This window comes from Nelumbo lutea, chromosome 7, assembly GCF_056320005.1.
Source record: "Nelumbo lutea isolate HS-2025 chromosome 7, American lotus-T2T, whole genome shotgun sequence".
Taxonomy (NCBI): Eukaryota; Viridiplantae; Streptophyta; class Magnoliopsida; order Proteales; family Nelumbonaceae; genus Nelumbo; species Nelumbo lutea.
In genome coordinates this window covers 1,369,103-1,397,090 of record NC_142690.1, presented here as the reverse complement: position 1 = coordinate 1,397,090, position 27,988 = coordinate 1,369,103, and the positions used below count along the sequence as shown (strand labels likewise).

Here is a 27,988-nt window from a genome sequence, read left to right as displayed (position 1 = left end):
CTTTAACTATTATGTTCCTAAGTTTTTTTGATAACTGTCTAATTCTACCCCTTTCCTTAGTGCTCGTTAACGTTGCGTCAAAATTCGTACAAGTTTTTTAAATCCATTATTACCCTCCATCCCTCTTCTCTTCACTTCCTCGATTCGATTTCTTCACAGCTCCGGCAACCTTCTATTCTTTAACTCAGCCGCAGCAGGTACGCAGCAGCTCCGGCACCTACGACACCGGCAGAAAAAGTACTAGAAAACGACATCACCGCTGGAAGGAACCGAGGCAAACTTCCTCAACCAAAGGCGATCTGTCGTTTTATATGCCTCCGACCTTGCACCTCCGCACACTAGGACCTCGGTAGGGATCACAACAACGTTCTCGCCGTATAGCTCTATGGGGAGAAGAGCAGATATTCCCGATGCAAGACAGCACTGGAAACTCGCGAACAAGGAACAACCTTACCGGTATCGCAGGGTTCAAGAGAATGGAGCGATTGTTACTTTGTTAGCAAGGATGAAGAGATTGTCGTCTGCGGGGAGGTATACAAATGGGTAGAGATTGTTCTCGCCCTCGTCGGTCGTCTAACGGAGGAGGGGCAAATCGTAGTTGGTAGGATTGGATTTACCTTCCTCGGGTACAAATAAATAGTTGAACATGCGACGACCACCGAGTCACCGATTACGATGAAGCTTCCACCGAGTCACCGATTACGATGAAGCTTCCACGAGTCACCGATTACGATGAAGCTTCCATCGGGTAAGATCTGTTAGGTGTCATACCATCTCTGGCCAGAGTGCAGTTGGGTACTCCTTCCAACCGCAGGTATCACATGCAGAGAGGTATCTCATTTAAACTAGTACATTTTTGGAAGTTTAGGTAATGAATTGACATGTTTTAAAGTTTCGGAACCAAATGACAATAGCCTAAAATATACAAAAGTTTTCCCATTATTTAATCAGGGTGGTTTAAGTATTTGTCATAAACGTTTGGGGAGGTTTAAGCAGTTTACCCTACTGGCTACTTTTAACATTGGGTGAGTCAGCTGTATGTTTTCAGGTTTTCCATTCAAAAGCGACCCTTTTCACTTTTGATCAAACTCTAGAGTCTGGATCGGCATCTCTCACTATGGTGGAACTCAAACTAAGCAGTTAGCTTTCAGAAATGACTATAAAACCAAAACTCGCTCGCTACCTCTGTCGTGTCGGCCATGGCCGTGACCTCTTCCGTTTCTGTATTTCAAGTCTACCTTCAACAGATGATCTGGACTTCCAGGATGCCAGAAATGAGCTGGATACCCGTGTCAGGTCCCTCTGTGAAAAACCCCGTTGCCAGTTTGGGGAAGCGGACGCTACTCTCAACCGTGCCATTGATTCAGGTCTCACGCCTTATAATGGAACCTGTAATTTCTTCATCGATGCTCTCGTGAAATTTAGAAACCATGAGTTGGCTCTAATGGTGTATAAACGGACGACACAGTCAGGAATTTTGCCTAATTATCGATCCTTGTGCGCTCTAATCGACTGTTTCCTGCATACCCAGAAACTAAAATTCGCTTTTGGAGCCGTAGGATTGGTCTTGAAGCGTGGTTACAACATTAATGCATTCCCACTGAATCTCATACTGAAAGAACTCTGTCAAAGACATGAGGTCGGCCAGGCTTTGGAACTTTTTGGCGAAATGAAGAGAAATGGAGTCTGCCCTGATGTTATTACTTACAACACCCTCATAAACGGGCTTTGCAAAGCAAAGAAATTGGAAAATGCTTTAGAGTTGTGGGGTGAGATGGAGGCAATGAATTGTAGCCCTAATTTGATTACGTACACTATACTCATGGATGGTGTATGTAAGGAAGATAGGGTAGATGAAGCAATTGGTTTGTTGGATGAGATGCGTGAGAAGGGCCTTGATGTGGATGTTGTTGCATATAGTACACTTATAAGTGGGCTTTGCAGTAGGGGAAGTGTCTATCGGGGCAAGGAACTGTTGGATGAGATGTTGGAGAAAGGAATTGTTCCCAATGTCGTTACTTATACTTCCTTGGTCCATGGTTTTTGTAAGATGGGTAATTGGAAAGAAGCCACAGCAATGTTAAGAGCCATGACAGAACGTGGGATCCAGCCAGATGTTGTTACATATACAGGCTTGATTGATCAGCTATGCAAGGATGGAAAGGCAAAGGAAGCGATGGACATTGTGACCTTGATGATGGAGAAAGGTGAAGAACCAAGTACCATAACATATAATGTTATAATTAATGGGTTATGCAGAGAAGGCCTGGTGCCTAATGCTTTTGAACTTGTGGAGATGATGAGGGGAAGAAGGAAGATTCCTGATGTGGTAACATACAATACATTGATTGGAGGGCTTTGCAGTAGTGGGAAGGTTGATGAGGCAATGATGCTACTTGACAAGATGGTCAATGGTGAATATGATGTTGAGCCAGATGCCATGACCTTTAACATGCTAATCCAGGGACTCTGCAAGGAGGGCCATCTTGATAAGGCTATAGAAATTCAGCAGAAGATGGTTGAGAGGAAGAACTGTAGTAATTTGGTAACTTATAACATGCTTATTGGTGGGTGTTTCAAGGCTAGAAATGTTGACAAGGCTATGGAGCTCTGGCAAGAGATGCTTCAGCTGGGATTTGTTCCAAACTCCTTCAGCTACAGTATTATGATAGATGGGTTCTGCAAGCTGCGGATGAATGATACTGCAGTTGGACTTCTCTATGAAATGAAAGCTCGTGGGCAAAATCCTACTTTGTTTGATTACAACACATTAATGGCATCTTTGTGCAAGGAGGGTAGTTTGGAGCATGCACGAAAGTTGTTTCAAGAAATGAAGGATGCAAAATTTGAGCCAGATTTGACATCATTTAACACCATGATTGATGGAACACTCAGAGAAGGGGATCTTCAAGCTGCGAAAGATCTTCTTGTGGACATGTTTGAAAGGGGCTTGTCTCCTGATGCTATAACTTTTTCCACATTAATAAATAGGTTTTCAAAAGTAGGGAAATTGGATGAGGCCAAGAGATTGTGTGAGAGCATGGTTGATCGTGGCTTTTCGCTAGATGCCGTCGTATATGATTCACTAATAAAAGGATTTAGTGCGAAAGGCGAGACGGATGAAGTTATTAATTTGCTTCGCCAGATGGCATCTAAGGGTGTAGTTCTTGATATGAAAATAACCTCTACTATTTTGAACTCTCTTTGTTTGGACACAAACAATCCTGAGATCATGGAGTTCTTACCTACCTTTCAAGAAGCAGCTTCAAAAGGGACGAGTATCTCGTGTCATGAGTTATTAATGAGACTTTGTAAATCACGTACAGAACTTCAAATACAGTCTGATTGATATTAGTGAGCTGCAGCAATACTGTGCTAAGAAAGGCTTGGTGATGCCAGTTGCTTCAGATTTTCTGAGTTGTTAGGTAAATACTTTGCTTTACATTTTCTTTTAATTATCTTGGATTGTGTTCGTATTAGGACATTTTCTCAAATGTAAAAGATTAATTACTGCAGTAGTGGAAAATTCTTCATTATTTTGTATTTAGCTATACCAATACATACTTTTTTTTCTTATCTTTTTTTTATTTTTTTCGGGGGGGGGGTTAAATTGTTTGATTCAATAGAAAAGTGAAAAGGATGTGACCTTTTGTTTTTTAGATTGAACATGTACATGTAACCAAAGGGGTGTTATGTACTGTGGAAACATTGTGAATTGCTTGGTTTCAATTCATGTCACAGTAGCGAGCTTTTCGTTTGAGGGTATAGCCCAGTTAGAACCACACTATAGTGTGGATTGGATCATTGAACTAGGCTATATTGCAATTTCTTGTCCACAGTTAAATCTCATGGATCAATCCATGCCACAATGGATTGAATGATTACTATAGTGTATAATGTGTATTCTGTATTGTAACAAATGACTAGATATTCTACTTAAGATTTTACGGACAAAACATCCACACCACAGTACAGAACAACTATAGAGTTTTTTTTGGTTCAAACCATGTGTTTTCAACCACACCACAGTGGGACCCAGTAGATTTAAACACACCACATGAGATAAAGACCATGGTACCAAATAACCTTAGTTAGCTGGTCAATTGTAAGTTGCGATAGTAATTTTTTAGTTGGGAAAAAAAGACTAGTCTTCATAAATGTTAGACTTATATAAATCAAAAGAAGATGCATTGACTGATAGTTTAGCCAAGATGGGAGTTAATAACAGAAGTCTAGGTGTTGGACATTGTGAAACTTTGTTGTGCCATCCTTGGTCAGCTATATGCTATTTTTATATTGTACTTATCCTCCACTTTTGTGGAAGGGATTCTTTAATAAAATTCCTTATTAAAAAATTATCTTTTCATTTATGATGTTATGAGTTTCAAGAGACTCTGCCCAATAAGAGATTATTTGTAAGTCCAATTGCATCCAAGTGGAAGAAGACCTTGCAGATTGCCATAAAGCAAAAGCCTCTTTTTTCATGGTATATTTTTGGTGCAATTTGTCTCTACGCTTTCTTATGTGTACATGCTGTTTTTGGTACCATCTTTCCTTCCACCCTTTGCTTTGTTGTTTACTGCCTGCACTAGTATTGTACACATACACACACACACACACACTTATGTACAAACGCACATACATTTTGATAGGAAGGAAAAAATGAGCTTTTACCAAGTACACCAAAACAATCATTAGTTGGCGGTACTTCATACTTTCAATAGTAGTACTTCCACTTTCGTATTTTTACTTTGAAACCCATTTGGATGAAAATTTTTCAAAAACATGCTTTTCAAAGTAAAAGTAAATAATGGCATTTGGATACAACAAGATGTTGTACACATGTGCATGCCAATTGCATCCAAGTGGAAGAGGACCATGCAGATTGCTACAAAGCAAAAGCCTCTCTTTTCATGGTGTCTTTTTGGTGCAAATTTGTCTTTATGCTTTCTTATGTGTACATGCTGTTTTTGGTGCCATCTTTCCTTCCACACACACACACACGCACACACACACAAACATACATTTAGATAGGAAGGAAAAATTGAGCTTTTACCAAGTACACCAAAACAGTCATTGTTTGGCGGTACTTCCTACTTTATGCTTTCAATAGTATGGAGTATAAAGTACTTGTAATATTTCTACTTTCGAATTTTTACTTTGAAACCCCTTTGGATGAAAATTTTTCAAAAGCATGCTTTTCAAAGTAAAAGTAAATAATGGCATTTGGATACAACAAGATGTTGTACACGTGTGCATGCCACGTGGTATAACATATAAGCATATGCTACATTGTGTCATATATGTGTCATTAAATACCTTCAAATGCTACATGGCATCTATATATGATGTCATGTGGTAAACACGTCATTAGTTACACACAAATTCCATGCGGCATCCATATATGCTGCCAAGTGTGAACAAAGAACTCTCATGGCCTCAAACAAGTGCCTAGGGCTTGGTTTGGGAAATTTATGTCCACCATTGCTAATGCAAGGTTTGCTCAGAGTTCTGCTAATTATTCTTTGTTCACTCTTAGAAGTTCATGTGGCATCACTCTCTTGTTAGTTTATGTGGATGATATCCTGATTCTAGGAGATAATGTTGATGGTATTTCTTCCCTGAAAAAAAAAACTCTCTGTCATCCTTTCAAGATGAAAGATTTTGGCCCTTTGCCTTACTTCTTGGGTCTAGAAGTGTCTCATTCTGATCATGGGTGCTTTGTTAATCAATAGAAGTATGCACTTGATTTGGTGAAACCAGCCTCCCTAACGGATGGAAAACAAGTTGATACACCTCTTGAACTTAATCATTAGCTCTCTAAGGAAGATGGTGAACCTTTTGCTGATGCTATCTCTTACCGGTATTTGGTTGGTAGTCCATAATGACTTGACCTGACATACCATATGTAGTTCAGATTGTCAATCAGTTTGTCTCTGCCCTGTGGAAGCCTCATATGTCAACAGTTCATCGGATTATCTAATACGTTTAGGGGACTATCTCATGGTCTCTTCTTTTTCTTCATCCTCCCCATTTACTCCTAAGGCCTATGCTGATGTTGATTGGGCTGGGTGCCCTAATACTAGACACTCTACTACAGGGTGATATTTCTGTTAGAGAATATCAACCTATTCAAGGACCTCACCTAACAGCTTAAGCTTTTAGGTTGAATGGTTCTTTGAGATGGTATTGGAGCCACTTTGACCAAGTGGTCTAGTGTTCGATCCTCATTACCCCCATTATAATTAATTAAGTTTCAGCACATGATATGGGTGGGTTTGTGCTTGTTCACACTTCAAGCCCAATGGGCTTTCGTGTGAGGGGGCATGTTAGAGAATATCAACCTATTCAAGGACCTCACCTAACAGCTTAAGCTTTTAGGTTGAATGGTTCTTTGAGGCTCCTTGATATCATGGAAGATGAAATAACACAATGTCTCTAGGTCCTCCAAGAGAGCAGAGTATCGCGTAATGTCCTCTACTTCTAGCGAATTGGTCTGGCTTTGTGCTCTCCTGGATGACATTGGTCTTTCTTATTCCTATCTTATCCTTTTCTATGCAGACAATGCTTGTGCCATCAAGATTGCCTCAAATCCGGAATTCCATGAAAGAACAAAACATATTGAGGTTGGTTTTCACTCTAGGGATCAATATCTTGCAAGCCATGTCATCCTTTGTCGCGTGTCTTCTAGTCTCCAACTGGCAGATCTCTTTACCAAAGCTCTGACACGTGCTTGCCATCAATTTCTCAGTGACAAACTGATGGTTATTTCTTGGCATCAGTTTGAGGGGGGTGTAAAGATATGGGGTGATTCCCCTAGTGGGACCATGTATATATTGTATATAGTTTGTACCTTATATTGTACATTATTTGTCTTTCTCTTGTATGTGAGGGACATAACCATCCTTTCACACTATTTGGAGTAAATATAATTTTTGCCCTTTTTGGGCATATGAATCTAATACACCCAAAGCAACTATGCTCTAACATATTTAACTCCTTTGATGAAGTGTGGGAAAGCCTTATATATTCCTCTCCAAACTGAATAGCTTTAACTTTAGTTTGAGATATTGGCATCCCAACCATTGTTACTAATGCTGTACTTTGCTGCAATGACCTGTCCCCCCCCCCCCCCCAATTCTTTAAATCACCAAAACCATAGAAGAGAATATATTGACAGAACCTTCCGTATACCAAGGCCCCTTGAAATCCTTTTCCGATCCAGCAAGTTAAGGAACTGTTAGTTATGATGATTCTACTCACTCTGAAAAATTGGCTGTTCTACATGGATTATGGCTGGAAAAGCCAATGCACAAGGAAATTTTGGTTGAAAGGGAACTCTCATGTGATTATAAGATGACTAAGTAATGAAGCAGGGTAACAATAGTATAGACACATTGAAGGAAATCATATGGCTAGCTGTTGTACTCCAAGATCAGCTATTTTTTTTTTCTTTGCTGATGGCTTAGCAAAATGAGGGGTAAACAGAAGCCAAATGTATTGGGGTCTAAATCCCCCAGAGTGGTGTTTATCTTATGCAAAATTACGCTTAAGGCAGCTAGCCTACACCAGCTACCTTTATGGGGTACTTGGCTCTTGATTATACAACTTCCCAATACGTACTTCAATAAATTAAATTTACTATAACTGATAAAAAAGTCTGTGGTTAGTAACTAAAATGACGTTTTTTAGTTTCAAGAAGAATGTTTCACTTTTTTTTTTAATATTGCATTAAACTGATAACAAAAAACTTATACAAAGCCCTGCACAGTAAGGCACTGGGCGGGGAATAGCATTCTCTATGTACACCCCAATTTTAATCACCTAGATACAAAAAAGATTACTACCACAGAAAAAAGAGATGTATGATATATTCTTGAAAAGTGTATGTACTGCCACCCATGAGTATATTCTTCCCCAAAATATTCAGTATTGTATTTTTTTTCAAAATATCTCTTATTTCACTCTGTTCAGATTGACCAAATCACTGCTGCCGCTATCACTTCCCATATAACCTTCCCTTTTCTAGACAAACCAGTTAGATGCCATCTCCACAATAAAGCCTTTTAATCCTTTGGAAAACATAGCTGCACCTCAAACAGCCTCAAAGATTTATAAAGTTTGTAAATATAGCTTCCCATATAATCTTCAAGAATAATGTTTTTAATGAAGTATGCAAACCTCTTTATTATTCTCTCACCATGATTGAGACTCACAATGGGGTCTTAGATGATAGACTGTAATAGCAGGAAATAGTTGTAAGTGTAGAATGGTGGAATAAGAGCTTCTGGCATTTGGAAATGAGAATGGGCTTGTTGTTGCATTGTTTTTAGGCCCAATTGGGGCAGGAGACTCACTACAGGCTCAGGTTATGGCTGTAATGGAAGGCGTGCTATGGGCAAGGAATATGAACATGAAGAAATTGGTCATTGAAGGTGATTCAAAATTGGTGATAGGGTGGTTGCTGCAGAGCAGAGAGGCAGCATTATGATCCTATAGAAATGAGATAAAAAGTTCAGGTGGTTGACTTGAGATGTAGAAGTGAAAACTAGATGGGTGCAGAGGACTGCCAATGGCATGGCAGATGAGCTAGCAATGCAAGGGGTGGGGAGAGGTCAAATGTTTTTGGGCACAATTGTAAATAAAAATGAAGGGGAGAGATAGTAGAAGTTCTCTCTCAAATAGGGTTTCGTATATAAGTTCACATACTTTATAAGCATTCTTTATGCAGAGACAAAATAGATGTTAGGGTTAGGGGGTCATGTAACTCGGATTGAAAAATAGATAAGTTGTGCACCATTTGGTCTTTTCTAAATGAATTACCATACAAGGTCTCTTCTTTTTATCAAGGAAGAACAGTTTTGGTTTTAGTTAACAGATGTAGTTTCAGAAATAAGGTTAATCTGGCTTCCATTATTTGACATTTTTTTAACTGTAAAGTAAGGAATTGTATTAAAGTAGATTAAAAAAAATTACATCGATACCCCATTATTTGACATGTTATAGACCAGATATTGGTTATTTTCACATATCTTAGCACTATATACTAAGGTAGTTTCTTTTTTATTTAATATCTCTTACCCGCCTCTAATTGTGCTTAGTGTATAAAATAGTCATTTCTCCTAATGTATTGGTTTTGGGTTGAAGGTATAAAATTATAAGAAAAAGAGGAGGAAAAGAAGCAGGTGGCTTCTGCCCAAGAGAAATGAGAGAAGAGGGAGAGACTTCAGTCTTTGTCCTGGAACTTGATTTATCCAATCATCACATTCTCTCAGTGCTGTAGTGTCAATTGGAAGAGATACCTTAATACTGTCCATCATCAAGCATTTTTCTTTAATACTGTCCATCGTCAATCATCACAACGGATTCAGGAACTTGTTTCATCAAAAGCTTTTTTAATTAAAAGTTAATTTAGTAATAAATACCCCAAACTAATTTAGCTCAATTGAATGGAAGAGATACTAATTAACCAAAACAAATTAACTTCTTCTTTTGTTTTCTTTCAAAAAACATAAAACCAAAATGGAGCAAAGGCTATGCAGCTCATTTGGTTGAATTGGGCATTTATGCAATCTTGTCATGTCTACAGAGGCTATCTGATTTGCCACTCTGAATATTGGACTCTCTTGGTTTTGGGTTTTCTGCTTCAATGTATTGGATTCTCTTGGTTTACTTAAATGAATGTACTTACTTACCTAAAAATGGAAGCTTCCATGGTAACCCTGTCTAACTTGATGCATGCCCACAAGCTGATTGTTTTACTCCTTTTTTTTGCTGTCAGTGGGTATAAATTAACTTAATGGATGGAAGCTTCCATGGAAATGGATCATCTTGAATGTTTGAGACAAATGGATTCCCTGTCTTTGGTCTCTCTTGTCACTGCAAAGTGTGTGAAGTCAGTGGAAAAAAATCCATGAGGAGTTAAGAGGAGATAGGAAATCCTTATAGGATGGTTGGGATCATTGGATTTAGTCTTCACATGTAACATCTACTAGTTGCTAATAACCAATCACCTTTCAATGGTACTGTATAACTTGGTTTGAGTTTTTATCTGCATTTCTTCATTTGTATCTTCCAATCTTCCGAAGCGATTCCTCCACAAAGATCTCATTCATACCTGTACTGCAGCTGTGAAATCGGTGGAAAAAAATCCATGAGTTAAGAGGAGATAGGAAATCTTTATAGGATGGTTGGGATCATTGGGTTTAGTCTTCACATGTGACATCTACTAGTTGTTGATAACCAACCGACCTTTCAATGGTACTGTATAACTTCGTTTGAGTTTTTATCTGCATTTCTTTATTTGTATCTTCCAACCTTCCCAAGCATCTCTCCACAAAGATCTCATTCATACCCATACTACAGCTGTGCCAACTTGAAGCCAGAGAATAGGGTTTCTCATTTTTGATGATTCACCATACTAAAGGCACTGTTGTGAAGTAACCAGTCTGTTGACATACACCCTGCTTGTTGATGCTGCTTTAAAATTCACAAGCACTAGCAGTTACTGCATCTATTTTCACTATCCAGATCTGTTGCCATGGTGAGCTTCCCTTGCATTTACGGTAGCACTGCTCTGCAATTCCATATTGATAAAGGCACCTTAGAATTATATCCTAATGCTTTGCTTGGAGTCATTAGGTTCTCGATTTGTTCTAAAAAAATGGAGAATGGCCTCTTTTCTGATTGCTAATATGAGAAGATTTGGGCTGCACTTGGCATTCCTTATTTTAAGGACTTATCTCATTTTTGTAGTTAAAAACTCAGTGTTCATAGGGGCATTTTAACTGCAAAAAGAGATAAGTCCTTAAAATAAGGAATGTCAAATGCAGCCTTACCATTCATCTTGTTAAGAAAGTAGGAGAAGACATAGTTTATATTTGAGGCTCTGAAAGACCTTTTGTTTTTTCTTTTCTTTTTCTTTTACTTGTTTTTTTTTTTTTTGGGGGGGGGGAACGGTTTGTATTTTTTTTTTCATCATTTAATTGTTGGCAACAGGAAGGTGGATTTGAAATGAGTTTGGTATGATATACATGTAAAGGATACAGCTTCGGAACATATTTGTAATTTTTATGTTAATATATTTGCAAGTTGAGAAGTTATTCAACATTAGACTGAGCTCAATAGACTATTTCTGTGTCAGTACATACCTTAGGTCTAATGTGAATTTTCCTGTAAATGTACCTGAGATAGTACTTTGTAGCTCTAAGCATTTTGAGAGAAAGATGCCTTGTCATGGTTTCTGATTACTTCAATTTCAGAAGACTCATCTCGTGGCACCTGAGATTTAAGTCCTTTTTCGATGCATAGTTGTGAAGGTCAATCCATGAAATCCCAACTAGTTCTTTTAAATACCAAATCCTATTTTATTGCGCTTGACAAAATACTTTTGTCCAAAGGATTTTCCTTTTGCAATGCTGACTTTGTAACGAGAAAGAAGATACTCCTTTTTTTTTATCAGTAACAGTAAAACTTTATTAATGATGTGAAAATTTAAGAAGATTTAGATACAACGGGGGAAGTAAAAAGACTTAACTCCCCTACAACAGAATACAAAGACAGAAGTTCAAAAATTAGCCCAGAAAATAGCCTCCCTATTCACCCCCTGCTTGGCCAGCCCATCTGCAAGTGAGTTAGCAGACCTCTTCACCCAGCTATAGTGTATCTCAATGTCTCTGCCCACCCAACAGAATTAAAGATACTCCTTGCTTATCCATGAAAGGAAGTGTACTTTATCATCTTTCTAGGAGTTTACATCTGTGCCCCACAGGTGCCTCACATGCACATCTCAGCGTGCATTGGGAACATTTCCCGTACTTGTCACTGGGAGATGTTCCTAATACACGGTTGGGATGTGTTGTGGATGTGATCTCTCTTTCTAGTTGCTGATGTGGCAGTTTTTGTTTTCAAAAACAAAACCCAACCATGTTGAACACCCCCTTAGTGGTTTCCACTGTTTGAAAAAGGATCTTAGGCTGTGTTTGTTTGAAGGAAAAGATAAGGGTTTATACATGTTTCCCTTTCCTTTCCTTTCCATACCTTTTCCTTCAAACCAAACATGGCCTTAGTGAAAGCATCTTTTGTTAATTGGTAGTCTACCAGGCTTTTAATTTCAGGCACTTAAATCTTCATCAAACTTATATAGCAGCCAGCCGTTTTAAAACCAATTTATCAAATCATCTCTCTTTATTATAGGTTCTAGCATTCCAGTTAGAACTAGTGAATCCCTTCAAAACCTTTTAAAATGGTATATGACAGAGAAAGAACAATTGATCAGTGGGATTTGTCTGCTATCCTTCTGATCTCTTGCTGCTATCCAGCCTATTTTCTAGTTGACCTCTGAAGGACTGAGACCTATATTGAGATGGAAAGAAACAGGTAAACAACTTTGTTTATTTGTAATCAGATGGCTAATTGCTTGTGGCACCTAGGGCTAGGGGTGGATTCGAGCCGAGCTGAATACTTGGCTATTCGAGCTCGGCTCATAGTAATAGTATCGGGCTTGAGCTCGAGCTCGATTCGAGCTAGAGACTTGGCTGGTTCATAGCTCGCAAGTTCAAGCTCAGCTCGGCTCGAGCTCGACTATAAGCCTTTTTTTTTTAAATCAAAATTATATGTATAAAAATATATATTTTTTTAAATTTTGTAGACAAAAAATTAAGAATTATAAAAATTATTTACTATTATACATGAAAAATAAAAATATTATTATATATAATAAAATTATTTATTATATGTATATATTTATATGTATGTATGTATGTATGTATGTATTGTCAAAGTCAGATCGAAGGTTAGAGAGAGGAAATAACACAACAAATTGGTGGGTGTGACACTTTGTGACAGTCGACACCCTAAAAGATATATTTATATTAAAAGGTAAAAGGACAAATCTGCCCTTAATGTACAAAAGAAAGTACAAAGAATAGTTATACAACACAAAAAAGTAAAAGTACAAAAATAGCCCTGCGACTAGATTTCACAGTCTCTACACTCCCCCTCAAATTGATTCCTAGGAATAAGCATCAGTTTGTCCATTAGAAATAGATGCCGAGCCTGAGTCATTGCTTTAGTCAATAGGTCTGCTAGTTGGAGCCCGAAGGAGACATGAGTAAGAGATATGGTACCCTCAAGAAGAAGATCGCGGATGAAGTGGCAATCAACTTCTATGTGTTTGGTGCGCTCGTGAAAGACAGGGTTGGAAGCAATTTTAATTGCACTAATATTGTTTGCATGGAGAGGGACAAACAATGATGGCTCAGTATTTCAAATAGAAGAGCCCGGAGCCATATGATCTCACTACACACGGAAGACATAGCCCTGTATTTAGCTTCAGTGGGAGATTTAGACACAGTAGCTTGTTTCTTGCACTTCCATGAGATAAGAGAGTTGCCTAAGAAAACACACCAGCCAGTGGTGGACCGTCGGGTGTTAGGGCATCCAACCCAATCAACATCCGCATAGGCCATAAGATTAATAGGGGATGAGGAAGATAAGAATATCCCATGTGACAGGGTGCCTCACACATATCTAATGATTCGATGAACTGCAGATAAATGGGGTTGTCTTGGGGAAGACACAAACTAGCTTACTATCTGAACTGCATAAGATATATCCGGTTGAGTCATTGTGAGATAGATCAAATTGCCCACTAGCTGACGATAAAGGGTAGGATCTTCAAGAGGGGAACCATCATCTTTGTTGAGTTTCAGGTTCAGTTCTAGTGGGGTGTCCACAATCTTAGAATCACTAAGATTTGCCAATTTCACAAGATCAACCGCATACTTTTGCTGATTAACGAAGTATCCCCAAGAGTTTCTGTTCACTTCAAGTCCCAAGAAGCATGTCAAAGGCCCCAAGTCCTTCTTCTTAAAAGACTCACTGAGTAATTGTTGTAGTCTAGCAATTCCTTCTATGTCATCCCCTATAATGAGTATATCGTCAACATAAAGGAGTAATATCGTTACTCTCTGCTTCTGCCTTAAGGTGAACAAGGAATAATCGGAAGAATTTTGGATAAAGCCAACATCAATGATGATGGATCTGAAATTCTCAAACCAGGCCCTAGGAGCTTGCTTCAGGCCATAAGAAGATTTCTTTAGACAACAAGCTATGGGTCTGTATAATATCCTAAAGGGGGCTTCATGTAGACTGTTTCTTTCAACTCCCCATGGAGAAAATCATTCTTGACATCCATTTGATGGATTGCCCACTGTTTGGTTGTAGATACAACTATCAAAAGTCATACAATGGTCATTTTAGCTACAGGAGCAAAGGTTTCCTTCTAGTCTATTCCATATTCCTGTTTGTAGCCTTGTGCAACAAGCCTAGCTTTGTATCTGTCTGCGCTTCCATCAGATTTTAGTTTCATAGAACAAACCCATCAACTTCCTATGAGAGATGCCTCAGGTGGAGCTTTGACCAGGTCCCATGTGTCATTTTCAAGAAGGACTCGAATCTCAAAATCTATGGCATCTTTCCAATGTGGTTCTACTACAGCCTGCTGGTAAAATCTGGGAATGTTTGTGGTAGATAAAGCAACAAAAAAGGAGCTATGGTCTGGTGAAAACCATAACGGATAGGTGGACGAGAAATTCTAGAGGAATGGTGTAAAGTGGGAGCAGTGGGTTCAAAAGGAAGGTCATGAACACTTATTGAGGCAACTGGAGTGATCGGATCAGCAACTGGAGGCAGAGTAGAGGGGGGAATGGAGGCTGAAGAAAGTTGTTGCTTTCTGAAGTAGGTCTGAAGTTGTTGCAGAGGTGATAATGGAATATCTGAGGTACCTGTAGAATCAAAATTGTACAACAAGGAAATAGAATGAGTTGGGAATTTCACAATATGTTCAAAAAAGGATCCATTTTCAAGAAAAACTACATTACGAGAGATTCTAAGGCGACGAACCAAAGGATCATAGCAAAGGAACCCTTTATGTTCAGAACTGTACCCCATAAAGGCACACAAAGTTGCTTGTGTAGTTAACTTTGTGCGTTCATGAGGTAGAAGGTGGACAAAACAAGCACAACCAAAAACCCTGAGCATGGATAGATCTGGTGTTTGTGAAAGAGAGATTGAAATAGAGAGGAGTTATTCAAAACAGACGACGAAAGACGATTTATGAGATACACAGCATTGCTGACCGCCTCCAACCAAAACCAAGAGGGTACGTGGGAATCCTGTAGAAGTGTTTTGACTACACTCAAGATATGCCCATTCTTTCTTTTTGCTACCCCGTTTTGTTGTGGGGTGCCTGGATAGGACTTTTGGGGTTGAATTCCATGTTGTTTTAAATAATTTTGAAAATCCCCATCAATATACTCTCCCCCTAAATCCGATCATAACACACAGATTCGAGCATTAAATTGGATAGTAACATAGGTATGAACGTGTTTAAATACAATGTACACTTCAGATTTCTTTCAAAGAAAATAAGCCCAAGTGAAACGAGTGCAGTCATCAATAAAGGTTACAAAGTACTTATATCCCAGCCGTGAGACAATTGGAGACGACTAGACATCACTATGTATTAAATGAAAAGGAACTGTTGCATGCTCAAAATGAGAAGATGTCCAAAAAAGGAAACTGTAAAGGTATGCCAAACTCAGAAGTGGCTCAAAACCCTTCTAAATCAAATCCGATTCAAACAAAACCAATTAGAATAAGTAGATCTGCTCTGGGTGACACTAGATGCAAAGTTTCAGCTTGATCCAATGCCTCTAGAGGGAGATCCAACAAAAAAGAGAAATCTGATGGCGCAACAGTCCAGGAAGAGTGTGCAGAGTTCTGATCGAATGTAGCCTCAGAGAAGGGATTCAAGAGCACTTGAGAGCCTCCCAAATACTGTTAGGGAGTACTCTAGGTAGCATAGAAGAAAGGGGTTATGAAGAAGTTACTTGCAGATCAGATCTTGACATGCTCTGATACCATGCCAAAGTCAGATCGAAGGTTAGAGAGAGAGAGAGAGAGGAGAGAACATAGTAGATTGGTGGGTGTGACACTTCGTGTCAGTCGACACCCTAAAAGATATATTTATTTTAAAAGGTAAAAGGACAAATCTGCCCTTAATGTACAAAAGAAAGATTACAAAGAATAGTTATGCAACACAGAAAAGTAAAAGTACAAAAATAGCCCTGTGGCTAGATTTCACAATCTCTACATGTATGTATGTATATAAAAAAAATATTATGTATATATTTATCGGCTCGATTAGCAAACTAGCCTATATATCGGGCTTGAAGCTCGGTTTAAACTGAGTCGAGCCGAGCTTTTCACGAGTTGAGCTCGAATAGCTCATGAAAGGCTTGGCTCGTAGCCACCCCTACTGGCACCACTCCCATTTAGTGACGGAGTGCCCTTTAATTTTTCTTTGGTTGGTCAGCAGAACGTCAATTTGTTTTACCTGACAGGTCACAGAAATAACAGAATGAAAAAAAAAAAGAAAAGAAACAACAAAGAAGGGACAAAATTATTTGGTTTTGACTTGCATTGGGTTCATGACGAGCTCAGTTCCCCAATGTGAGAAGTCAGGTAAGGTTTATCAAACTTTTCCTAGGTTGCCAATTGAGGGTCACTCGGTACATTAGCTGGTTTGTCCCAACAGAGACGTGAATTCGACTCCCGTGACTACCAACATTGGGGAGGGGGGTTCAATGTGGTGCTGTCGGTACGAGCAGGCTTGTGGGGACAAATTCAGGATGGAGTCAGACACTGGATTTTGTTAGTTGCACAGGTATTTGGTAAAACATTAAGTTTATTTCAATTGTGACAAGTTTGACCAATCTCAGGGTGACAAGTGGCAACCAAATATAGTATGTTCATCCATCAGACTAGGCTGCAGAATTCCTATTCTATTCCCTTCCATTGTGAGCCACATCTTCCATTAAATAATTTGTCTTCAAGTGTTCTCACCATTACAACAAGTTAGCATCTTGCCATTTTTATTCCTGATCCATGGGATGCGTTTTTTTTGTTTTTATTTTATCATTTCTTGGTTTACCACTTGATAAAACTCAGATTAGATGTTCGTATATGTCCAGATCAGAAGAAAGAGAAGGAAAAGAGAGAGAGAGAGAGAGAGAAGGAGAAGGAGAAAGAGAAGAAAAAGAAGGAGAAAAGTCATAGCCGAACTAGAGAGAAAAATCTCAAAACCTCTAGTTGGCCCTTCTTTTATTTATACTCTTCTAAGATGTACAATGATTACTATTGTGCCCTCACTTAAGTGAGGGCCACATCAGCAGAGCAATACATATATAACTAAACATAAAAGGACTGTACTACCCTTGTACAAATGACTCTAACACTCCCCCTCAAGCTGGTGAGTATATGTCATATAGTCCCAGCTTGTTACATATGTAGTCCACTCTTCCCCGATTCAACCCTTTGGTAAATAGATCTACCCATTGATTTCCTGTGTTCACATGCACTGTACTTACCACTCCACTAAGCACCTTCTCCGTACAAAGTGGCAATCTACTTCTATGTGCTTTGTCCTTTCGTGAAACACTGGATTAGAGGAGATATGAACTGCAACTTGGTTATCACAGTATAGCTTCATAGGAGTGTCAATCGAGTATCCCATCTCCTCTAGTAGATGCTTCAACCACACCAGTTTGCATGTTGTGTGAGCCATAGCCCTATATTCAACCTTTGCACTGCTTCTTGCTACCATTGTCTGCTTCTTACTCTTCCATGTCACTAAGTTCCCACCAAGAAAAGTGCATACCCTATAGTGGACCTTCTGTCAAATATGGACCCAGCCCAATCAGCATCCGTGTATCCCTCTATCTCAAGACTTCCTCCACTCTTATACAACAAACCATGACCTGGAACACCCTTCAAATACCTCACAATCCTTAGGACTGCCTCCTAATGTGGGATTCTCGGATTCTGCCTAAATTAACTCACTACATTGACTGCAAATGAGATATCAGGTCGAGTGGTGGTTAGGTAATTAAGCTTACCCACCAGCCTTCTATACCTTTTCGGATCCTCAAACTCCTCACCTATATCACTACCCAATCTAGCATCCAGTTCCATAGGTGTTTCAACTGGTCTGACACCCAACAACCCTGTTTCCTCTAGCAAATCAAGAACATATTTCCTCTAGCACAGATTAATACCATTCTTGGACCTTGCAACCTCTATCTGTAGGAAGTATCTTAATTTGCCAAGATCCTTTGTCTGGAAGTGATCATGCAAATAAGTCTTCAACCTGTCAATTCCTGGTCTGTCACTGCCTATGATAACAATGTCATCTACATATACCACCAAGAGAATCTTCCTATCATTTGATTCATAGCTGAATACAGAATGATCAACCTAACACTGTTTCATTCCAAATTTTTTCACCACTTCACTAAATCTCCCAAACCATGCACGGGGAGATTGTTTAAGTATGTTAGAATGCTCGAGTCAGGGGTATTTTGGTCATTCTAGTGTATCTTCTTGAAAGTGAAAGGTCTATTCTATCTGAGTTTAAGTTATGTGTCCCATTTTCTATGAGGGGCAAAATTGTCTTTCTTGTAACTCTAAGTTTTATGAATAAAATTCAAGTGGGTCGGCTAGGAGAGGGATTTTTCACATTCTCTCTTCTAGTCTGGCCGAACACTTTTTCTCTCCTTCTTTCTCTTTTCTTTCTTCTTTCTTCTTCTCTACTTTGACCTAGAATCAACTAGGGTTTATTCACATGGTATCAGAGCATTAAGGTCTCGTGTTTTCTTGCTGCTGTCTTCTTCCTGGGTTAGCCGCCAGCTTCACAGTAGGTTTCATCATCCTACAATTGACCTGATTGAAGACTCGATAAAGGGCTAAAAAGGAGTTGCCGTTTTGAGGGCCTAGAGGTGAGAATGCCTCTGGCCGGTGCTGTGGTATACTAGACCCTCTATTTAGTGTACGAAGAGGGCTGGACGTATACAGGTATGGACACTGTTGTCGTGTGTTCAGAAATGGACTGTGAATGCTAATTTTTGTGCTTCAAAAGTTAGTTGTTGTGATGCTGGGTGAAACTGATACACATATCAGTCATGCTCCTTTGTTTTCTTGCTTGCATGTGTGCTGAAAGAAGAGTAGTAGACTACTGATGTCCACGACTGCAGTGGTGTGGTGATGATTGTGTTGTGTTGGCTGACATATCTATGATTCTAAATGCTTAAAAGTAAACCCCTAGACCTTGTGTGTAATCAGTTCTGCAGTATGAAGAACAAGTGTTCGATGAAATGACTGAGTAATTTCAACCGTGGTGTGTTGATGGTAAATGGTTATGCGGTGTACAGTCCAAGTGTTTGATGTGTTGATTGAATGATTTCAGCTTTAGAGTGTGGAGTGTGAGATTGTGGTGTATATTCAAAGGTGAAATAATTGAGATGGCTTCATTTGTAAATGGGAATGACAACAAAACCAACATCATGCTTATTCCAGATTATCTAAGTGTTCAAATGACATCCATCAAGTTGAATGGTGAGAACTATGTACTGTGGGCAAAATCTGTGGAGGTGTTCTTGAAGGCCAAGAGGAAAGTAAAACATGTGAGGTAGGAGAAACCTCCTTTTGATTCCCTCGGGTTCAGTGATTGGGAACAAGATGATGCACAGATAATGACATGGCTTTGGAACAGCATGTAACCAAAGATTAATGTAAAATTCATGTTCCTAGATACAACCAAAGAGATCTGGGATCATGCTAAAAAGTTGTACTTTGGACAAGACAACACAACTAAGGTATATCAGTTATACCAAGAGTACTTCAATTTGAAGCAAGGAAGTCAAAGCTTAGAGGAGTACTATGCAAGTTTGAGGAACATCCGCAATGAGCTAAATGTGTATCACCCTCTAACATCAAATGTCCAGATCCAACAACAGCAACGTGAACAACTTGATGTGACTAGGTTTCTTGTGGGCTTGAAGGTTGAGTATGAGCCTGTCAAAGCACAGATATTGGGGGGATCAACTCTCCCCTCACTTGAAGAAGTTTTGCCCGTCTTAAGAGGACATCCATTGAGCCGGTGGAACATTCTTCCTTCTCTGATAGATTTGGTTTGGTAGTGACTAAAGGGAGTGGTCGTGGAAGTAGAAGTGGTGGTGGCAGCAGTGGCCCTCCAAGCAACCGTGGTGGATACATGTTTAACCGGGCTAGTGGCCGTACTGGAGGCCGAGAGTCAGGGGGAGGCCGTGGAAAAGGAAGGAGTAATGCTCAGAGAAAATGTGCACATTGTGGCTTAGAGGGGCACGCAGTTAATTTCTGTTATGATTTGCGTGGTCCACTCAACACTTGGGCTAACCATGCTACATCTAAGAGTAGTAGCACCATTACTGAAAGCCAGCAAACTGTCCCAACCCCCTCCACACCCGCTTGTGCTTCCGGGCAGGAAATGGTGAGTGTACCACGGGCAGTGTATGAGCAGTTCCTTCAAACATCTCAGCAAAACACAACTACACTTGCCCATTCAGGTATGGCTTGCTTGGCTTCCAAAGCCTCACCCTGGATCATTGATTCCGGAGCCTCGGACCATATTTCTGGGACTCTTGATGTATTTTCTTCCCTTTCTCGCTCCTCCGCATCTCAGACAGTTACACTTGCTAATGGTTCTACATCTCCTATTTGTGGTGTTGGTGATGTTGATTTCTCCTCCATGTCTTTATCATCTGTTTTATATGTTCCTAAGTTTCCGTTTAATCTTATGTTTGTTAGCAGATTAACCAAGTCTCTTGATTGTTCTGTAACATTCTATCATTCTTCTTGTGTGTTTCAGGATCTCAAGACAGGGAAGAAGACTGGTGGAGGGCATGAAGCAGGTGGTTTGTATTACCTTGATGGTGGTGGCCCCCCAGTGGCTTTTCAGTTGTCTCTTACTCCTCTCCAATGGCACTGCAAACTCAGTCATCCCTCTCTCAAGTCTTTGAAGCTACTAGTCCCTTCGTTGAGTCATCTTTTATCGTTAGATTGTGAGCCATGTTAGTTGGGAAAACATCATCGAGTCTCATTTAGTCCAAGAATTGATAGTCGTGTCTCTAGTCCCTTTGCTTTAGTTCATTCTGATGTATGGGGTCTAGTTAAAGTTGTGTGATACAATGGGTTTAAGTAATTTGTAATCTTTGTTGATGACTTTTCAAGGATGACATAGATCTATCTTATGAAAGACCGTAGTGAATTGTTCTCTATTTTTCAGAAATTTCATGCTGAAATACGCACTCAATTTGGTGTTCATTTGAAAATACTTTGCTCCGATAATGCCAAAGAATACATCTCCTCACCATTTCAGCAATACCTAGATCATCATGGAATAATTCATCAAACTTCTTGTGCCTACACCCTGCAACAAAATGGTGTAGCTGAACGGAAAAATAGACATTTTCTTGAAACTGCTCGGTCCTTGATGATCAATATGCATGTCCCAAAGCATTTTTGGAGTGATGTTCTTACATCCTGTTTTTTTGATAAATCGGATGCCCATGTCAATCCTTGGAAGTCAATCCCCCTTTCTCCGTGTTGTTTCCCACTTTGTCTCCCTTTCCTCTCACCCCAAGAGTCTTTGGTTGTGTTTGTTTTGTTCAACACTTGGGGCCTGGAGTAGACAAGTTAGATGCTCGAGCTACGAAGTGTATTTTTCTTGGCTACTCGATGACTCAGAAAATGTGTAAGTGTTATAACCCAAAATTTCATAAATAGTTTGTGTGCTCTGATATCACATTCTTTGAATCAGTTCCATTTTTCTCAGATGTCGGGGTCTCTTCTTCTCCCTCTGTGGTTCCTCTTCCTGTACCGGTTATGGACCCTCTTCCCGTAGCTCCCATTCCTACTGCAGATGCACATCATATGCTTGTTACTACAGAGAGGCCACCAATTACTCGAGTGTATACCTGTAGAAGTGCTTCGGCCCCTCCTCCACTTCAGCACCTGTCGACAGATCCTGCTACTGCTCCTTCTCCCTCAAATCTTGATATTCCTATTGCTTTGCGGAAAGGTAAACGTACTTGTACTTCTCATCCCATTTCAGACTATGTTTCCACTGCTCACCTTTCTGCTTCTCATTGCAAGTTTATATCATTACTCTCATCGGTTCCCATTCCCAAGACTGTACAGGAAGCCCTTACCTCCCCAGGGTGGAGGCAAGCCATGGAAGAAGAACTCTCTGCTCTACAACATAATCACATGTGGGAACTCACCACCCTTCCTCCTGGTAAGCACACTGTTGGGTGTAAATGGGTCTATACAGTGAAGCATCTTCCTGATGGCAGTGTGGAACGATTAAAAGCACGATTGGTGACTAAGGGCTATTCTCAGTTATATGGTGTAGACTATATGGAGACATTCTCTCCTGTGGCTAAAATTGGTTCGACTAGAAGTTAGTCATTCCGCATAGGGCTATCTATGGGTAGGGTTTAGGTTGAGTCTTGGTAGAAACAATTCCAAACCGATTAATAATTAGGACAAAATCATGGACCCAGAACCGTCCTGGTTAACTTAAATTTTAAGTTTAAATTAGAATTAATGTCAATAACCGAACTGATTATATTGAAAGCTGTGTTTTAATTCAAATAGTAACTTAAAATTAAAAATTTGATATTATAACCTTAATAAAATTGATAAAAAAACTAAGTTGTTTTTATGTGCTAAAAAATTGAACACTTTTAACTGATATTATCTATCATGTTTGCCATTTTAAACATATAATACGATAAAAATTATAAGAAAACTAAGAAAATATTATATGTAACTAATAAAATAATCGGATTTGGGTCTGAATCAGTTTGAAACAGGTGAGAATAGGAATTGACCTACTTATTAATTCAGACAAAATCATTGAACCAGAACTATTGTGATTGGTTTGGTCTGTTCAAGTCCGTTGAGTAGACCCAACCCATTGATAGTCTTAATTCAATAATAAGGAACGAAGGAAGACTAGTGCTGTTGTAAGTCTGGATTTCTTTTTCATCTCTACTACGATCTGCTTTTCTTGGTGAAGATCTTTCCAACCCATAGTCAATGTTCAAACTTTCGCTATTGTAGAGTATGATTCTGATGTGGGATGTTGATTTTGGACTCGCACAAATTAATAAATACTTCCAAAGGAATGTCAACCATGTCATTGCAGGCACATCTGTTGATTTCATTCATTCAAACTTTGTTTTTTTATAATATCAAACGTTGGTTATCCATATGTCTTTGTCGCAGCAGGCACATCTGTTGATTTCATTCATTCAAACTTTGTTTTTTTATAATATCAAACGTTGGTTATCCATATGTCTTTGTCGCAGAGTTTCAATTCTTAGAAGAAAAAGAGAGAAGAGGGAAAAGCATGGCTTGCATTTTCTCTAGAGTATCTTGAATATCAGCTCATCTCCAACAGGAGCTTGGTAATTGGCACAATGCATTGGAAGATTAGTATCAGAAGCATTAACACCAACTTTAAGCTTGAGCAGTTCGTTGACCCTTTTGACGTAATAATTTCTCGACTGTATCCATTGTTTATAACTCTATATTGAGGTGGTGATATGTAATTAATCTTCGAGCTACAAGGGAGTTCCATGTAGAGGAACTGATTTTTTATATTTTGAGAGCTGCTTTGATAGCTTAGAAGTAGAGAATGAAAAGAAGCTAAAAGACCTCAGATACCCAGCGATTTGGGGGTTTCAGGTTGCTTGGATTTCTATTTATGTAATTGGAAAGGATGGAATTGTTGCAAGTTAATATTAGCAGCAAAAAGGGAGATAAGATGCTACGGCTGTGAAGTCGCCCATGCAGCCATGCATGTTGTATTTGATCTATGTTTGGAAAATATCTATACAATCTTGGCGTATTGCTTGTATTGTATTTATATGTATCATGTGATTACATTGAATGCTGGAAGTTAGATGTTTGTGATGTTCTTTTCACTCATGGCTGAATTTGGTTGTGTTTATTTGAAAAATAAGTGCTTGACCCCTTTTTGAGCTGGATCCTTGTTCAACTTTCTAGTGCTGGTGCCATCAATTAGCCACCTGATTGGGCCAGATGCCGAAAGTCACACTAATTGGTTGTTTGTCGAGTCTTTGCATAGAAAGTTAGAAACTTTTAACGATGGATTTGACAGGTTCTAATTATTCCATCTGCATCTGAGACACATCTCCATCCAAAAGGCGATATCACCACAGAAAAGTGAACGTGGGGATGTTTCTGTCGGCCATGCTTGCCATAAATTGTCACGACAGATATGGAAAAGATAAATCTTGGTCAGGGATGAGATTCTTCATTCTTCATTCTTCACGCTTCCATTAATTGTAGCCAGAGAAGAATGTAAAGGTGGTCAGCATTGTACCGCTATTAACCATTCCATCAAGACATGGAGCCTGCGTGAACATAGACATGGGCGTGAATTAGTGAACGTATCCAACCTAATACGCTCTCAACAGCATAAGCACTAAAATCAATCTATGCTTTCTGCCATTTTCTATGTGATAAAACATTAACAACAAAAATGTTAGATCTAACAGTAAAACACTAAAATCACGTAAGGACGAAAATTAAACACAGAATCAACACAAAATCCCATGTTTGACCTCTTATACCTTTTGTGATATTAGGATGAGATGCCCCATATTCTGTAGTTTGGCTCGTGAAGAAGAAAAACATGGAAAAACAGAGGTCTGAGGACCTTAGACGATAATTTTAAATTGTAAGTTGAAGTAGGGAGAGGGGGACACAATACCGTCTGTTGTGAGTTTGGATCTCATGAATGACAACATACAAATATGAGAGATATTTCCAATATATGATTATGAATAGCACATTCGAACATACCTGGAAGCTCATAAACAGATAAACTTACAACAGGCAGATACGAAGGAGATCAAGACCCATCATTGCATGGGTTCCACGGTTAATTTAAGCTGATTTTTAAGCCAACCAATGGTAGGACGCAGAAGTAATGGAGCCCTAGAATTGGGTCATGTAACCCCGGATCTAATCTCTTGCTTTTGATAACATCCTTTGAGTTGGTTTTCTGGCATCTTGGTCCACGTTTAGGGTAAATTGCATGTTGCATATAGAGAGAATCATAACAAGAGCATCAATTCAAGAAGCCTACAACTTCCTTTGAGTCTGACCCATGAAAATGTCACACCAGAACAATTGAGAATTTTTTATCGGCTTTTGATTGGCTAAGCCAACTCTGCGGCCGGCCTTTAATTTCTCAGTAATGTTCCTTGCTTTTATCATGGTTAGTAAAAAACATAGCTTTTCTGAAATTTCAAAAGTTTTCACCTAAAACCTTACTTCTCTCTCTCTCTTTGGTCCACCGTCCACTATGGAGAAATCACAAATATCCTTAATTTTCAGTATATTTATGGCAATTTGTCCATACCTCCCGGCCAAATACAATAGACAATAAAAAAGTGTTTACCGTACAATGCGTGTGTCCATGCTGTGTGGCGTGGGGACATAACAAACTTTCCAAAATTTCTTTCTGATTTGGTTCTTTCTGTCTTATTATTTTTGTCTCACATGAGTTCTATTCAATTTCAAAGTCAAAATATTGCAACGCATCGGTGTGTATCAACCGATGTATATCGGTTTTGAACGTGCAGGGTGTAAATACTCAAGATAATTAAAAAGGGGATGAGTGTAGAGGTTCATGATACTTATTATTATTATTATTATTTGCATCGTGTTTGTACTATTTTTTTATTTTTCATCGAAGGTTCAGTTTGGAAGGAGTACAAATGTAAATGTGTAGAATGCAAAATCATGTATTTTATATTATTTTGCATTTATTTGTATTGTACTTCTTCCAAATTGAGACTTAATTCAATTTACCCAATAGGGGAAAATAAATTTATAACGAGGGTATACTTAAATAAGCGCCATCACTTTTCTTATGATTCTTATCTACTTTCGCTTTTTGCTGTTAAAAAATAAATAAATAAAATCAGCACGACCTTAGAACCCATTGAAGGAAATGCTAGTTGTAACTTCTACATGTGTATTGTACATAAAGAGTCCTAGTTTTGGCCTCCCCATTTCAATTGCTATAATTGCCTTAGTTATGGAGTTATTATGTCATCCTTTTTAAGATACAACAAATATTGCTCTTGAGGGTTGAGGCTCGCAATCTTAACCCCAACCCATTTGGCCCATCCAATTGACCCATACTCACCCAATCTATTTGTGGGTCAATATGGGTTAAGTAACCCATTAGGATTAGTGAAAAAAGGTCAGGGTGGGTTGGGTTGAAGTACTCATTAGGGTCAGGATGGGTTGGGTCACGCGGGTCGGGATGGATTGGGTCAAAGTCAGTTCTATCTATATTCGTCAAATCTCAAAAAAGTAGCAATTGAAATGACTCAAACTCAGACCTCCTAACACGTCTATATCTCATTAGAATTCCAAACCACCATGCCATATTTCATTTTGTGATTAAAAGTGAAATAAAATAGATTTTATTAACTTTCGTGTTCATATGCAATTTTACATAAAAAAACTTCTACAAAAACAATTTTATGAAAATGTTTTGTGAAAGCACTTTTGTGAAAGCAATTTTATAAAAGTATTTTTATGAAATCACTTTTACAAAATTACTTTTATACGAAATCACTTTTATAAAAGTACTTTTACATGAAAGCACTTTTGTGAAAGCATTTTTATAAAAGTACTTTTACAAAATCACTTTTACACGAAAACACTTTATAAAAGTTTTTTACGAAAACACTTTTATACAAAAGCATTTTTTTGAAAGTACTTTTATGAAAGCATAAAAGAACTTTTACAAAAGTACTTTTACACGAAAAGTACTAATCAATTGTTTTTGAACTTTTACACGAAAAACATTTTCGGGTATATCTACAATATAAGTGGCATGCATACATATATACATTTTTTGCATTTTCAGGTATACGGGTTGACCTTACTCGTTTTTGTTACGTGGCAGTCTTGAGAGAGATTATTCTCTCAAAAGTTATTATTTTGAGATACGGGCCGTCCCGACTTATTTTTGTATTTATAGGTAAAGGTAGGTGAGTTAGTATGGGTGAGGGTGATTAAAGGTCAATATGGATAAGTCAAATGGGTCAATATGGGTGGGTTATGACCCTTTTAAAAAAAGATTGATGATGGATTGGTGGATCAATATGGATGGATTGGTATTCAACCCTTACCCAATCCAACCCAACCCACCCATTTGCCACCCCTAGCTGAGGCTGGAACTTTTGGATTTCAAAGAGGAAATTATTCAGGCTACCCCCAAAGCCTAGAATACCCTGGGCTTGGAGGCATCCGGATTTCTTCCTCACATAATGATCGTCACACCCATCTCACATTACTTGCAATTATGCATTAGAAACATCTCCCCATGAATGAAAACATAAATTACAGCCAATGTGTGCAGCTGCAATGTGGTATAAGGTGAGTGTGAGGAGAAAATCCAAACTCGGCATGGAAGAGAACAAAAATGAAGTTTACCTCTAAATCAACAATTTGGCTTGAAATGGATCACATTTCCATTTTGACTTAGGCATCAAGATAGAGGAATGTATGTATAACCCCTCAACGGCAATGGGACATCAATAAGTTTAAAGCTTATTTACTGCTCCAAGCAATCAATCCCTCATGTGTTGGAAATTTCGGCATTGGCAATCCTTGTCTCCAAATTCCAGACTTACTGCCAACTATCCCTGGAAAATGAAGAGACATCATCTGTCCCCTAGTGACATAAAATTTTATATCCCGTCCAATGAAATACTGCCACGACACCTATTTGTTTGAAACTCAAACTTAACAGCAGTCCGGACTCTAAAAAGCATTAAATTTTATTAAACCATTCAATTTTAATGAACTCTTCCTCTTCACCGCCACTACAACCAATGGCCGTCCCTATACAGAACCGAACCGCTCCCCCCACACAACCCGAATCTCCACCACCATCGGAACTGCCGCTGCTTCTCTTCTCTTCTCATTCCCTCTTCTCTGTTATAAGTAGTTCTTCCAGACAGCTATGGTTAAGAGATCGGCAACACAACCA

The 27,988-nt window shown here is 38.9% G+C and overlaps 1 protein-coding gene and 1 long non-coding RNA gene across 7 annotated transcripts; one reads left to right on the top strand and one right to left on the bottom strand.

The window, feature by feature from the left end:
- Nucleotides 1–4: 4 nt before the first annotated feature.
- On the top strand, nt 5–23,870 carry LOC148844535 (Tetratricopeptide repeat (TPR)-like superfamily protein). 6 transcript variants are annotated; one of them, XM_088952747.1, is made up of 4 exons: nt 5–814; nt 1,035–3,425; nt 20,747–21,631; nt 21,713–21,958. In XM_088952747.1, exon 2 carries the CDS (start codon nt 1,154–1,156, stop codon nt 3,347–3,349), a length of 2,196 nt encoding a protein of 731 aa, XP_088808873.1. In that variant the 5' UTR covers nt 5–814; nt 1,035–1,153; the 3' UTR covers nt 3,350–3,425; nt 20,747–21,631; nt 21,713–21,958. The 6 variants fall into 6 exon arrangements, with proteins under 6 accessions (XP_088808873.1, XP_088808868.1, XP_088808874.1 ...); XM_088952742.1 differs by lacking the exons at nt 20,747–21,631; nt 21,713–21,958 and adding an exon at nt 23,253–23,870; XM_088952748.1 differs by lacking the exons at nt 20,747–21,631; nt 21,713–21,958 and adding an exon at nt 9,148–9,259.
- Nucleotides 23,688–24,681, bottom strand: LOC148844534 (uncharacterized). Its single transcript, XR_016101674.1, has 2 exons — nt 24,543–24,681; nt 23,688–24,323 (listed from the first exon to the last, which is right to left on the bottom strand). It is a non-coding gene; the product is annotated as an uncharacterized LOC148844534 (long non-coding RNA).
- Between the last annotated feature and the right edge of the window lie 3,307 nt (nt 24,682–27,988).